We start from the raw sequence: 15821 nt of genomic DNA, 5'->3' as shown, positions 1-15821 counted from the left end.
TTAGTTTTTCTTTGTCTTCAGTGTTTTAACAGTTCTGACAACAGACTTACAGGTGAACTTGCAGTCCTTTTTGTCAAGTACTCTTGCTTTTAGATACTGATCCCGAGTTAGAAAGGTGCAGAGAGAGGTATGCGCACCTGTCAGCCTGGAGGGTGAAGTTAGGTCGGCCAAGGCAGGTCTAGGGCTGGGTCAGGGTGGTGTCAGGCTTGGTCTCTGCAGCTTCCCATGGTTGAGCATCTGGTTTGAGCAGCAAAGGATTGGCTCTCTATCACCCAAACTGTGGAGCACAGACACAGGTAATGAGCAGGGCGGGGCAGGGCCACAGCGGGGCGGGGCCGGAAGGACAGGGCAGGGACACAGAGGGGCCACAGGCAGTTTTGAGCTGAGAGGTGGGGACTCACATCAGTTTGAAGACGTGCTCTTTCCTCCTGTAGTTTGGGACCTCCTTACACACTGACCCTGCCCTGCTGATGGGGGGCCAGCGGGACCAACCCTGCCAGAAAGACAAAATCATTACTATGGGAACCACATGGAAATTAAGTGTTACATGCATCTGTGTGTGTGTGTGTGCGTGTGTGTCTGCATGTGTGTGTGTGTGTGTGCATATGTGTGTGTGTGTGTGTGTGTGTGTATGCGCGTGTGTCTGCATGTGTGTGTGTGTGTCTGCATGTGTGTGTGTGTGTGTGCATATGTGTGTGTGTCTGAATGTGTGTGTGTGCATGTGTGTGTGTGTGTGTGTGCATGAGTGTGTGTGTGTGCGTATGTGCATGTGTGTGTGTGTGAGTGTGTGCATATGTGTGTGTGCATGTGTGTGTGTGCATGAGTGTGTGTGTGTGTGTGTGTGCATATGTGCATGTGTGTGTATGTGTGAGTGTGTGCATGTGTGTGTGCGTGTGTGAGTGTGTGTGTATGCATGAGTGTGTGTGTGTGTGTGTGTGAGTGTTTGGTTGTACCTGTGCAGCTGCAGTCTGGTCCTGGTATAGTCGAAGTGTCTCTTTCTCCAGAACAGCAAAGACAGCCTCCCATGGATCCAAACCCTGTTAGACAAACACACTCCTGAGCCACACACAGCCATACATTATCTCAAACAATGCATCGAGATTCATGTCACCTGTGTGTATGACGGTGTGTGTGTGTGTGTGTATGTGTGTGTGGATCTTACTTTACTCCCTCCTGGTTTCAGCTTAATCTCCAGCATTCCATCCATCACTTGGGTATCTTCCACTTCCTGCCAGCCAGGAAAACAGGAAACACATGGTAGATACACAGTAAACACACAGGAAGTAAACAAGAAGCACACAGCAACACACAGGATGTAAACAGGAAGTACACAGTAGATACACAGGCAACATACAGGAGGTAAACAGGAAAAACACAGGAAGCACACAGAAAACAGGCTAAAAAAATACACCATCAGCCTTGAAATCAGACAGGTGGTCGCACCTGGGGCACTGAGAGGGGCTCAGCAGGGGTCCTCTCTGATCGGTCAATCTCTTGCTGGCGTAAGCGGGTAGGTGGGGGCGGGAGATCTCTGGAGGGAGGGGGCTGGATGGGGGAGCCAGGGGGTGCAGAGAGGGGGGGACCAGGGCTGGGCATGGCTGGTGTGGACAGGGGAATTCCCTCTTCATGCAGGGGTGGAGGAGAGGGAGAGCGGGGCTCATTAGCTTGGGGCAGAGTATTGGGGGTTAAAGGCAAGGCTTCCTCAGATTCAATATAGGAGCTGGGATCCACAGCACCAGGTGCAGGTGAGAATGGGGGGAGGGGGGGTACAGGTGAGGATGGTGGGGTGGAGCTAAGCTCTGTCACAGGGCTGTGGGCGGAGTCAGATGCCACCTGAGCTGTGACTGACACGGTGGATGGTGTGGAGGAAGAGTCAGCGAGGGCTCTGCACACTGCAGGTGGAGAGGGGGGTGGAGGCAGAGAAGGTTTAGGGCGGACGCTGGGCTTCTCTCTGGGGGCAGAGGAAGGCCTTAGAGCAGGCCTGTGTGCAGCCAGGGCCCTGGGGACGGGGACAGGGGCGGGGCTCTTAGAGCCAGGGGCGGGGCTCTTAGTGCTTAGGGTGGGGCTATCAGAGCCAGGAGCGGGGCTCGTAGAGATGGGGGAGGAGTTGGGGGCAGGGCTCTTAGAGATGGGGAAGGAGTTGGGGGCGGGGCTTTTAGAGATGGGGGAGGAGTTGGGGACAATGCTCTTATAGATAGGGGAGGAGTTGGGGCCGGGGCTCTTAGAGATGGGGGAGTGGTTGGGGGCGAGGCTTGTATAGATGGAGAAGGAGTTGGGGGCGGGGCTTTTTGCGCTGGAGGATCTCATGGAGCGGCGGAGGGGGGAGATGATGATGTCACTGCCACCGCTGTTGGTCCGGCGGTGGCCGCTGTGGCCCAGGGAGAGGGCGGGGGGTTTGTGGGCGGGGCCACGTGGTGTAGGCAGGGGTCGGAGGTCAGATGGCTTCCTCTTCAGGGAGGGCACCCTGGCAGGCCGGTCTTGGGACACACCCTCCTTAACCTGCGGCTTCTGCAGCCTCTGCTCCCTCTATAGGTACAGGTGAGAATTGCAGGTACATGCAGTGAAACGCACATAGCACACCCACATACTTGGTTCTCCCAATCTGGCTACATGTCATCCCCCAGGTTAAAAGGACAACCTGGGTCATGTCTCTGCTGGCAAGCAGGGCGTGCTCTGATGAAGACAGAGGAGAGTGGCAGTGTAGTACAATAGATAAGGAACTGGTCTTGTAACCTAAAAGTCACGGGTTCAATTATTGGGTGGGGCACCGCCACTGCCATTGTAGGGCACAGCATGAAACTAGATCAGCGATGATTAAAAAAAAAAAAAAATTATAAACCTAATGTAATGCCTAAAATTCTGTTTGCATTATCATTTTCGCATGACCACACTAAACCCCTGCCAAAATTGTAATTGAAAATGCAATCCATGCTTTGCATTTTCATTTTCAAAGTCAAAAACCTGTCAATCAAATGTGTAGGCGGGGGCTCGAACAAAGGGGCATTACAGTTCAGTCCAGCGTAATGGCTGCCAGACAGACTGCACTGACTGCAGCACAGACAGACCCTACTGACTCCAGCACAGACCAACCATACTGACTGCAGTACAGACAGACTGCACTGACTGCAGCACAGACAGACTGCAGTACAGGCAGACCCTACTGACTCCAGCACAGACCAACCATACTGACTGCAGTACAGACAGACCCTATTGACTCCAGCACAGACCAACCATACTGACTGCAGTACAGACAGACCTTACTGACTCCAGCACAGACCAACCATACTGACTGCAGTACAGACAGACCCTACTGACTCCAGCACAGACCAACCATACTGACTGCAGTACATACAGACTGCAGTACAGGCAGACCCTACTGACTCCAGCACAGACCAACCATACTGACTGCAGTACAGACAGACTGCAGTACAGACAGACCCTACTGACTCCAGCACAGACCAACCATACTGACTGCAGTACAGACAGACCCTACTGACTCCAGCACAGACCAACCATACTGACTGCAGTACAGACAGACTGCACTGATGGCAGTACAGACAGATCACACTGACTGCAGCACAGACAGACTGCACTGACTGCAGTACAGACAGACTGTACTGACTGCAGTATGGACAGACCACACACTGACTGCAGCACAGCCAGACCACACTGACTGCAGTACAGACAGACTGCACTGACTGCAGTACAGACAGACTACACTGACTGCAGAACACACCGACTTCAGGTTGGCAGGGTACTACTACTTACCCGGGTCTTCCTTTCCTGCAAGGCATTGAATCTTTCCTCTTGGGCCTGCAGTGTGGACTCCATATCCTCCTGCCTCTTCATCAGCTCTTGAACATCCTGAACACAGTCCTACAGGCCAACAACACCAACGTCAACATCATGAACACAGTCCAACAGGCCAACACCAACATCAACATCCTGAACACAGTACATACTCCTGCTTTACTCACCACATACGCCTGCGGTACTCATAACGTACTCCTGTCTTGCTCACCCCATACTCCTGCTTTACTCACCCCATACTCCTGCTTTCCTCACCCCATATTCCTGCTTTCCATACCCCATACCCCTGTCTTACTCACCTCGTACTCCTGCTTTACTCACCCCATACTCCTGCTTTACTCACCCCTTACTCCTGCTTTACTCACCCTATACTTCTGCTTTACTCACCCCATAACCCTGTCTTACTCACCCCGTACTCCTGCTTTACTCACCCCGTACTCCTGCTTTACTTGCTTTACTCACCCCATACTCCTGCTTTACTCGCCATATACTCCTGCTTTACCTGCCCTATACTTCTGCTTTACTCACCCCATACTCCTGCTTTACTCACCCTGTACTCCTGCTTTACCTGCCCTATACTCCTGCTTTACTCACTCCATACTCCTGCTTTACTCACCCCGTACTCCTGGGAGCGCAGTGCAGCCTCCTGAGTGCTGAGCCAGAGCTCAGCCTGCTCCAGGTCCCTCTGCAGCTGTAGGGTCTCCAGCTCCTCCTGATACAGCAGCCTCTGCTCCTCCCAGCTCTGCTCCACCCTCTCCTCCAGTTCCTGCAGCTCCACCAGCCGGTCCTCCACCTGCAGGGGGCAGCGTCGCTCACAAAAATGCCTTTGTACCTGGCTCTACCCAGCAGGGGGCAACAAAGATTCGTCCCACATTTATAAGAACAGAGGGCTCATTTCTTACATTACACTCTCTTGATTGTTTTTGTTTTTTTGCTCAGTAGATTTTGAAAACCCTCCAGCGAGCTCCACCAGTTATTTACCCCTAATTTAAAGACACACTACACAGGGTTTTAACCTCGAAAATATTACAAAATAACCATGCTAAGGCATATCCATGATGCACTGGCAATCTCTGTCTTTACACACTTTTGCTGGATTTGAGCACCTTTACCTCTAACCCTAACCCTAAAATGTGTACGGGACGTTTCTGGGCGTGGCACTCTTTTCTGTGTGGGCAGGGGTGAGCATGACTACAGAGCCTGTGGTTTGGGGTCAGATCAGACTTTTTGTTGCTAGCTAGCTACCCGATGCAATGGCCCAGAAACAGCGAAGCAAAAAGACAAGCAGACAGGGCTCGTTCGATATAGAGGTAAACCTGAAAATTGCTGTTCGTCGGTGGCATCAGCTTGCCAAGGTGATGAAAAGCGATATGGAGTCGGCCTGTTTTCACATTTTGATAGGTTTGTCAGCTTCTTCAGTTATTGATAAAAGGATCACATGACCATCTGATTGTCAGACTTGCATAATGTCCTGCAGACCGTTGATAGTGGTAATTAATACGGATAATTCCTGTACCTCTGGACTCATGAAGTTCCCTCCTTCTACCAGGCGGCGGCCTTCCTCTTTCACAGCTTGTGATTTGTCCAGCTGCCTGTCAATCTGGAGGCGATACTCTTCATGGCGTTTGAGGAGCTGCTCAAGGTCCCCGCCCTCCCCTCCTAGCCCCTCCCCTCTGACCAGGGACAGGGTCTCCTTTAGCCATGCCCTGTGGAATGACAGAAAAAGACACAGCCAATTACCTAAAATGAAATACAGCCAATCATCTCAGGTTAAATACAGCCAATCATTTTATCTTTTAAATCAACGGGAGTGGTAGAAGAGGGAAGTCTGATTTAGTATCTGATTTAGCATTGCTCAGTGTGTGTTAGCTCAGTGTATAATAGCTCAGTAGAGTGATAGCTCAGTGTATAATAGCTCAGTAGAGTGTTAGCTCAGTGTATAATAGCTCAGTGTGTGTTAGCTCAGTGTATAATAGCTCAGTAGAGTGATAGCTCAGTGTATAATAGCTCAGTGTGTGTTAGCTCAGTGTATAATAGCTCAGTGTGTGTTAGCTCAGTGTGTGTTAGCTCAGTGTATAATAGCTCAGTAGAGTGTTAGCTCAGTGTATAATAGCTCAGTGTGTTAGCTCAGTGTATAATAGCTCAGTGTGTGTTAGCTCAGTAGAGTGTTAGCTCAGTGTATAATAGCTCAGTAGAGTGTTAGCTCAGTGTATAATAGCTCAGTAGAGTGTTAGCTCAGTGTATAATAGCTCAGTGTGTGTTAGCTCAGTGTATAATAGCTCAGTGTGTGTTAGCTCAGTGTATAATATCTCAGTAGAGTGTTAGCTCAGTAGAGTGTTAGCTCAGTGTATAATAGCTCAGTAGAGTGTTAGCTCAGTGTATAATAGCTCAGTGTGTGTTAGCTCAGTGTATAATAGCTCAGTAGAGTGTTAGCTCAGTGTATAATAGCTCAGTAGAGTGTTAGCTCAGTGTATAATAGCTCAGTGTGTGTTAGCTCAGTGTATAATAGCTCAGTGTGTGTTAGCTCAGTGTATAATAGCTCAGTAGAGTGTTAGCTCAGTGTATAATAGCTCAGTAGAGTGTTAGCTCAGTGTATAATAGCTCAGTAGAGTGTTAGCTCAGTGTATAATAGCTCAGTAGAGTGTTAGCTCAGTGTATAATAGCTCAGTGTGTAGTCAGTGTGTTAGCTCAGTGTATAATAGCTCAGTAGAGTGTTAGCTCAGTGTATAATAGCTCAGTGTGTGTTAGCTCAGTGTATAATAGCTCAGTGTGTGTTAGCTCAGTGTGTTAGCTCAGTAGAGTGTTAGCTCAGTGTATAATAGCTCAGTAGAGTGTTAGCTCAGTGTATAATAGCTCAGTGTGTGTTAGCTCAGTGTATAATAGCTCAGTGTGTGTTAGCTCAGTGTATAATAGCTCAGTAGAGTGTTAGCTCAGTGTATAATAGCTCAGTGTGTGTTAGCTCGGTGTATAATAGCTCAGTGTGTGTTAGCTCAGTGTGTTAGCTCAGTAGAGTGTTAGCTCAGTGTATAATAGCTCAGTGTATAATAGCTCATTGTGTGTTAGCTCAGTGTATAATAGCTCAGTGTGTGTTAGCTCAGTGTATAATAGCTCAGTAGAGTGTTAGCTCAGTGTATAATAGCTCAGTGTGTAGATAATAGCTCAGTATGTGTTAGCTCAGTGTATAATAGCTCAGTGTATAATAGCTCAGTGTATAATAGCTCAGTGTATAATAGCTCAGTATGTAGATTAGCTCATGTGTTAGCTCAGTGTATAATAGCTCAGTGTGTGTTAGCTCAGTGTATAATAGCTCAGTGTGTGTTAGCTCAGTGTATAATAGCTCAGTGTATAATAGCTCAGTGTGTGTTAGCTCAGTAGAGTGTTAGCTCAGTGTATAATAGCTCAGTGTGTGTTAGCTCAGTGTATAATAGCTCAGTGTATAATAGCTCAGTGTGTTAGCTCAGTGTATAATAGCTCAGTGTGTGTTAGCTCAGTGTATAATAGCTCAGTGTTAGCTCAGTGTATAATAGCTCATTTTAGTCAGTAGTGTTAGCTCAGTGTTATAGCAGTAGTGTGTTAGCTAGCGAGGTAGTGATAACTAGTCTCGAAGTCAGTGTGTGTAGCTCAGTGTACTCATATGCATGTTAGCTCGTGCTAGTGTTTAGCTCAGTGTATAATAGCTCAGTGTATAATAGCTCAGTGTGTGTTAGCTCAGTAGAGTGTTAGCTCAGTGTATAATAGCTCAGTGTGTGTTAGCTCAGTCCTTCAGTGAGCTCAGTGTGAGCTAGCTTGTTTATGTTAGCGCAGAGCTAGCGGGATAGTCGTACACTAGCTCTCGGGAGTCGGTGAGGTAGGCCTGAGCGGTCTCTGCCTGGTTCAGCCTGTCGCTGCGCTGCCCCGCCTTCCTCTGCAGGGTGCTCCACCCCTCCTCCACCTCCTCCATCCTCTCCGCTAGGCTCTGCCGCACCTGGGTGTACCTGCGGCTCAGAGCCCTCCCCTCCTCCCGCGTCCTGCACAGCTCCTCCTCGATGGCAGCTAGATCTCTCTGCAAGGGCAGCGGCCAATCACAGGCTTAATCCCAAACACATGGTACATCACCAATCACAGGCTTAATTCCAGGCTTAAACCCACACATATGGTTCTTCTCCACCAATCACATACCTGAACCCACACACAGTTCAACTCCACACAAACAATTTACACACACACATTCATGTACATTTGAACTCACATGTAAAATATTTGGCTGAAGTACTTACTCAATTGAAAAAAAAGTGTTTTGAATAACTGTATAAGCTAGCTTAACATCCATGTATTTAAACTCCCAAGACTAATAGCTATCATTCACATATATATTTGTAATGGATGCGCTGGGACTGTTAGGATGGATTGGTCATCATGAAAAAAGCCCCCAGCGTGACCTCTGACCCCCCCGGTGTGACCTGTGTACCTCCAGGCCCTGGTGTTGCCGTAGTAACGCCTGCACGCTCAGCAGGTCATGCCCGTGGTCCTCGGAGTCCAGCGCTGCCTCCTTCTCCCCCATCCAGCTCTTCAGCTCGTCCACGTCGTGATCAAACTGGTGCACCTCCCGCGCCGACCACAAGCTCTGTGACAGCGCCACACCGTCACCACGGCGACCCCACACACACACACGCACAAACACACCACACACATGCACGCACACCACACCGCCACCACAGCGACCCCACACACACACACACACACACATACACACACACACACCACACTGTCACCACGGCGACCCCAAACACACACACACACACACACCACACCATCACTACGGCGACCCCACACAGTCACACAAACGCACACCACACTGTCCCCACGGCGACCCCACACACCCATACACCACACCGTCATAAAGGCGACCCCCACACAGTCACACACACACACACACCATACCATCACCACGACGACTCCCACACACACATGCACACATACTACACCACATCATCACCACACACACACACCACACTGTCACCACCACGACCCCCACACAGTCACACACACATACACACCACACCGCCACCACAGCGACCCCCACACAGTCACACACACACACCACACCGTCACCACGGCGACCTTACACACACACACACACCACACCGTCACCACGGCGACCCCCACACAGTCACACACACACACCACACCGTCACCACGGCGACGCCCACACAGTCACACACACACACCACACCGTCACCACGGCGACCCCCACACAGTCACACACACATACACACCACACCGTCACCATGGCGACCCCCATACAGTCATACACACTCACCACGGCGACCCCACACACACACACACACCACATCGTCATCACGGCGACCCCACACACACACACACATACACACACCCCACCGGCACCACAGCGACCCCACACACACACCACCATCACCACGGCAACCCCACACACATACGCACACACATACCACACCACACCACATTGTCACCACAGTGACCCCCACACAGACACACACATACGTACACACACACACCACACCGTCACCACGGCGACCCCCACACAGTCACACACACATACACACCACACCGTCACCATGGCGACCCCCACACAGTCACACACACTCACCACGGCGACCCCACACACACACACACACACCACACCGTCACCACGGCGACCCCACACACACACACATACACACACCCCACCGGCACCACAGCGACCCCACACACACACCACCATCACCACGGCAACCCCACACACATACGCACACACATACCACACCATACCACATTGTCACCACAGTGACCCCCACACAGACACACACATACGCACACACACACACACACCACACCACACCACACCGTCACCACAGCAATCCCCACACACACACCACACCACACCGTCACCACAGTGATCCTCACACAGACACACACATACACGCACACACACACACACACACACACCATACTACACCATCACCACAACATATGCACACACAGTATAGTCACTATGGCAACACTTCACACATTGAACCGCACAGATGTTGCACAGCCATGGCAACACAAGCCCACACACACCTGCCATGGCAACACAAGCCCACACACCTGCCATAGCAACACAAGCCCACACACCTGCCATGGCAACACAAGCCCACACACCTGCCATAGCAACACAAGCCCACACACCTGCCATAGCAACACAAGCCCACACACCTGCCATGGCAACACAAGCCCACACACACCTGCCATGGCAACACAAGCCCACACACCTGCCATGGCAACACAAGCCCACACACACCTGCCATGGCAACACAAGCCCACACACCTGCCATGGCAACACAAGCCCACACACACCTGCCATGGCAACACAAGCCCACACACCTGCCATAGCAACACAAGCCCACACACACCAGCCATGGCAACACAAGCCCACACACACCTGCCATGGCAACACAAGCCCACACACCTGCCATGGCAACACAAGCCCACACACACCTGCCATAGCAACACAAGCCCACACACCTGCCATGGCAACACAAGCCCACACACCAGCCATGGCAACACAAGCCCACACACACCTGCCATAGCAACACAAGCCCACACACCTGCCATGGCAACACAAGCCCACACACCTGCCATGGCAACACAAGCCCACACACCTGCCATAGCAACACAAGCCCACACACACCAGCCATGGCAACACAAGCCCACACACACCTGCCATAGCAACACAAGCCCACACACACCTGCCAGCACCACAGAAACCCAGCCATTTACATTTTTGACATTCACCCACTTCAGCTTACACACGTCTTACATTCTCTACATACAGTCCTTCCACACAGCTGGATATTTTACTGAAGTATTCCAGGTCTAGGATCTTTGCTCGGAGTGCAACCACAGCACCCCACCTGGGAGTCACACCTGCACCCCACCAGATGCAAACCCTGCTCTCCGATAACTGCGCTAATGACACACCCTGTCTGGTCCGCTGCACCCAGCATGCACTGCACACACGCAGCACACTCACACACCCAGCATGCACTGCACACACGCAGCACACTCACACACCCAGCATGCACTGCACACACGCAGCATGCACTGCACACACGCAGCACACTCACACACCCAGCATGCACTGCACACACGCAGCACACTCACACACCCAGCATGCACTGCACACACGCAGCATGCACTGCACACACGCAGCACACTCACACACCCAGCATGCACTACACACGCAGCACACTCACACACCCAGCATGCACTGCACACACGCAGCATGCACTGCACACACGCAGCACACTCACACACCCAGCATGCACTACACACGCAGCATGCACTGCACACACGCAGCACACTCACACACCCAGCATGCACTGCACACACGCAGCATGCACTGCACACACGCAGCACACTCACACACCCAGCATGCACTGCACACACGCAGCACACTCACACACCCAGCATGCACTACACACGCAGCATGCACTGCACACACGCAGCACACTCACACACCCAGCATGCACTACACACGCAGCACACTCACACACCCAGCATGCACTGCACACATGCAGCACACTCACACACCCAGCATGCACTGCACACACGCAGCATGCACTGCACCCACCCACCATGCACTGCACACACCCAGCATGCACTGCACACACGCAGCACACTCACACACTCAGCATGCACTGCACACACGTAGTGAACTCACACCATTTATTTAACACAGTACCTCAGCTCTCCTCTCCATGGCCTGCTGTAGCTCCTCCCACATTTTGTGGAGCTCCGCCTCCTGTCGCCGGCTCTCTGCTGACCTCACTTCCTGTGCCAGCTGCAGGACGGAGCTGACTTTGCTATGGCCCAGCCCCTGCACCTCAGAGCGGAAGTCCTCAAACTTCTTCTGCAGCACCTGAACATGCAGGTAAAATGGGCCAACAGTATCACATCTAGCAACAAAGCAGAGAAACTATCCATCCCTTATCTATACCTGCTTATCCTGGGCAAGGTCACAAGGGGGAGCCCATCCCAGCATGCAGTGGCTGAGAGGCAGGAACACACAGGGCAGGCTGCCAATCTGTCGCAGGCACAGTTCTGCTTAGCTTCAGTACGAACCAAGCCCAACCCTGCTTAGCTTCAGTACTAACCAAGCCCAGCCCTGCTTAGCTTCAGTACTAACCAAGCCCAGCCCTGCTTAGCTTCAGTACTAACCAAGCCCAGCCCTGCTTAGATTCAGTACTAACCAAGCCCAGCCCTGCTTAGCTTCAGTACTAACCAAGCCCAACCCTGCTTAGATTCAGTACTAACCAAGCCCAGTCCTGCTTAGCTTCAATACTAACCAAGCCCAGCCCTGCTTAGCTTCAGTACTAACCAAGCCCAGTCCTGCTTAGCTTCAATACTAATCAAGCCCAACCCTGCTTAGCTTCAGTACTAACCAAGCCCAGTCCTGCTTAGCTTCAATACTAATCAAGCCCAGCCCTGCTTAGCTTTAGTACTAACCAAGCCCAACCCTGCTTAGCTTCCGTACTAACCAAGCCCAGCCCTGCTTAGCTTCAGTACTAACCAAGCCCAGCTCTACTTAGCTTCAATACTAATCAAGCCCAGTCCTGCTTAGCTTCAGTACTAACCGAGCCCAGCCCTGCTTAGTTAGCTTCAGCACTAACCAAGCCCAGCCCTAATTAGCTTCAGTGCTAACCAAGCACAGCCATGCTTAGTATCAGTACTAATAAAGCAGAGTCCTCCTTAGCTTCAGTACTAACCAAGCCCACCCCTGATTAGCTTCAGTACTAACCAAGCTCAGTTCTGATTAGTATCAGTACTAATCAAGCATAGTCCTACTCAGCTTCAGTACTAACCAAGCACAGCCCTGCTTAGCTTCAGTACTAACCAAGCCCAGTCCTGCTTAGCTTCAGTACTAACCAAGCACAGTCCTGCTTCGCTTTAGCAGACAGAGTCACAGTGCTGTGTCAGTGTTGAATTACAGACAGCCCTCCTCTGTACCTCCACATCCTCCAGGTCCTGTCCGTACTCCTGGGACTCTGCCAGGGTTTTGCGAGCGCTGATCCAGGTGTGGAGTTCGCGGGCCTCCCGCTCAAACACGTAGAGCTGGAAGCGCTCCAGCAGGGCGGCTCTTCGGTCCACAGACAGCTGCAGCAGGGTGTGGTACTGATCCAGAACAGCCACCAGAGCATCCCTGACCAGAGCACTGCAACACAAGCCAAGCATTTAACTCTACATCTGCCCCATTAATCCTATACCTGCCCCAGTTACCTCTACATCTGACCCATAAATCCTATACCTGCCCCCATTACCCTATACCTGCTCCCATTACCCCTACATGTGCCCCCTTGAATCCTACATCTCCCCCAGTTACCCCTACATCTGCCCCCATTAATCCTACATCTTCCCCAGTTACGCCTACATCTGCTCTTATTAATCCTGTGCCTGCCCCACTTACCCCTACACCTGCCCCACTTACCCCTATATCTGCCCCATTACATCATGAAATAATTTGACCCTGGCTCATATTCCCCTTTGAGCTGAAGTCCTGTTGAAAGTGGTCCCTGATTGGTTGCTGTGCTGAGAGTGGTCCCTGATTGGTTGCTGTGCTGAGAGTGTTCCCTGATTGGTTGCTGTGCTGAGAGTGGTCCCTGATTGGTTGCTGTGCTGAGAGTGGTCCCTGATTGGTTGTTGTGCTGAGAGTGGTCCCTGATTGGTTGCTGTACCTGTTGGGATGTCCGGCTCGTTCCAGCCGGGACCCCACCTCCTGGAGAGACTCCACTTTGGGACGGTGGCTCTCCAGGTCCAGATCCACGGTGTCCAGATTCCGCAGGAGTGCCTGAGTTCCCTCCTCATTCTTTCCAAAATCCACCGACTCCAGGACAGGCCTATGCTCCTCCATCCATAACTCCAGCTCAGACACCTGAGAGAGAGGGAGGGAGAGAGAGGGAGGTTACAGGGAGGTCAAATTAGCCGAGAGGCGGAGTCAGGTTCGAGCCTGATTTCTGACGGGCACCTCTGCCAGGAAGGTCTGTATGGTGAGGGCCTCCTGCAGCAGCCGACCTCGAGTCTCCGCCTCCTTCCTCAGCGCGTCCGACAGCTTCCGCAGCTCACCCAGCCTCTCGCTGATCTCCCTGGAGCCAAAATGGCCGCCCTTCACCAGGCTTTGCCCGGCCTCCTGCACCGCCTGCAGCAGCGGAATGCGACTGCCGAGTTCCTCCACGAGAGCCTGCGAACACACGGGGCACAGGACACCGCTGTCATGAGAACAGCCTTCCGTGGCTGCGAGGGGAAGTGACATCAGTCTGCTTAGAAGGAAGTGAGGTCAGACGAGCGGGAGGCTCCTCCCACAGTACCCTCACCTGGTGCTTTTTGAGCAGGGCCTGCGTGCCGTGCAGGGAGGAGCCCCAGTCCCTGGAGGCAGCGGCGGGGAGCTTGTCTCCGATCCACCGCAGCTCGTCCTCCAGGTCGCGGTAAAACTGGAACAGCAGCTGCCTGGCCTCCAGAGCCTCCCCCCGCGCCTGCAGGGGCTCCGCCAGGCTGTTATACCTGCAGCCAACCACAGGGGGCAGTGTTCTCATCAGAGATGCGGGACAGGGCAGCAACCCAATAAGCAAGTAAAACTCAGTTGAAAAATAAATACATTTCTATGGAGGTAAAAACAATCTCTCTTCTGATTGCTAATTTAATGGCTTTGCACTTTGTTTCAATCTTCATTTAATTCCTATGGGTTTACTCAATGTCTCTGAAAGACCTTTCTGAATGACATCACAACTTTCAAAATATCAAGAACCTAAGAAATAAAGGGGCAGGGCTTTGAGTGTTACACATGAGGGGGTGTGGTTTTGGTACTATAAATGATGGCAGGGGTGAGGGTTTTGGTGTTATAAATGAGAGGCGGGGCTTTGGCTGTTATTCAGTTAAATTCTATTTTATTTTTATAGCTCTTTTTTAGATAGACACTGCTGCACATGCAGTGGGTGTTATAATTGAGGGAGTAGGACATTGCATTGTTGTGGGCGGGGAATGATGGGTGGGGCATTATGGGCGGGGCGTTGTGGGAACTGCAGACAGAGTGTGGTGGGTGGGGCATTGTGGGCGGGGCTCTGCGCTCACCTGTGCACAGTCTCTCCGACCCTCCGCTGTATCTCCTCGGCCAGGAAGTTGCCCTGGCTGCGGAAGTCACGGGCGGAGTCCACCAGCCCCTGGATGCGGTCCAGGTGCCCCTCCACCTGCTCCTCCACGTCCTGCAGCTCCTTCAGCCTCCGCCCGACAGAGGGCAGGTCCGCCCCGCAGTCCTCGCTGCCCAACTCAGTCTCCACGGAAACCAGCCATTCCTCAATGTCCTCCAGCGAGCGCTGGAACTGCAGAGCCTGCATGGGCAGACGCATGCGCAGACGCATGCGCAGACGCATGGGCAGACGCATGGGCAGACGTATGGGCAGACGCATGCGCAGACGCATGCGCAGACGCATGGGCAGACGCATGGGCAGACGTATGGGCAGACGCATGCGCAGACGCATGGGCAGACGCATGGGCAGACGCAGACATTTGTTATAATTATGTATCTGTTCATAACAGAGGCGTTTACCACAAAAACCTCACAGTGACCTACCATTCTAATCCACATCTACCCACCTGATAAACATGTGCAGGTATCTATTGGCATGTCTGTGTTCACCTGGTCTACATGTGCAGGTGTTTCTGAGTGTGTCTGTGCATACCTGGTGTACATGTGCAGGTGTTTCTGAGTGTGTCTGTGCACACCTGGTCTACATGTGCAGGTGTTTCTGAGTGTGTCTGTGCACACCTGGTCTGCATGTGTAGGTGCTTGTGGGCGTGTCTGTGCTCACCTGGTCTACATGTGCAGGTGTTTGTGGGCGTGTCTGTGCTCGCCTGGTCTGCATGTGCAGGTGTTTGTGGGTATGTCTGTGCTCACCTGGTCTGCATGTGCAGGTGTTTGTGGGCGTGTCTGTGCTCACCTGGTCTGCATGTGCAGGTGTTTGTGGGCATGTCTGTGCTCA

General features: G+C 52.1%; 1 protein-coding gene across 1 annotated transcript in view; it reads right to left on the bottom strand.

Annotated features, from left to right (window-relative positions):
* The window catches only part of sptbn5 (spectrin, beta, non-erythrocytic 5), a 71255-nt gene that overhangs the window by 4551 nt on the left and 50883 nt on the right, over positions 1 to 15821 (bottom strand). Inside the window, 17 exon segments of the mRNA XM_064324851.1 lie at positions 138 to 178; positions 236 to 263; positions 402 to 493; positions 954 to 1037; positions 1163 to 1228; positions 1444 to 2526; positions 3769 to 3876; positions 4427 to 4603; positions 5327 to 5516; positions 7635 to 7852; positions 8258 to 8413; positions 11534 to 11710; positions 12799 to 13003; positions 13524 to 13720; positions 13814 to 14026; positions 14160 to 14346; positions 14914 to 15170. Coding sequence (XP_064180921.1) covers positions 138 to 178; positions 236 to 263; positions 402 to 493; positions 954 to 1037; positions 1163 to 1228; positions 1444 to 2526; positions 3769 to 3876; positions 4427 to 4603; positions 5327 to 5516; positions 7635 to 7852; positions 8258 to 8413; positions 11534 to 11710; positions 12799 to 13003; positions 13524 to 13720; positions 13814 to 14026; positions 14160 to 14346; positions 14914 to 15170 — 3479 coding nt within the window.

Source organism: Anguilla rostrata, chromosome 1, assembly GCF_018555375.3.
Source record: "Anguilla rostrata isolate EN2019 chromosome 1, ASM1855537v3, whole genome shotgun sequence".
Lineage (NCBI taxonomy): Eukaryota > Metazoa > Chordata > Actinopteri > Anguilliformes > Anguillidae > Anguilla > Anguilla rostrata.
Note: the sequence above shows the minus strand (reverse complement) of the source record. Positions and strands in the feature narration are given on the sequence as shown.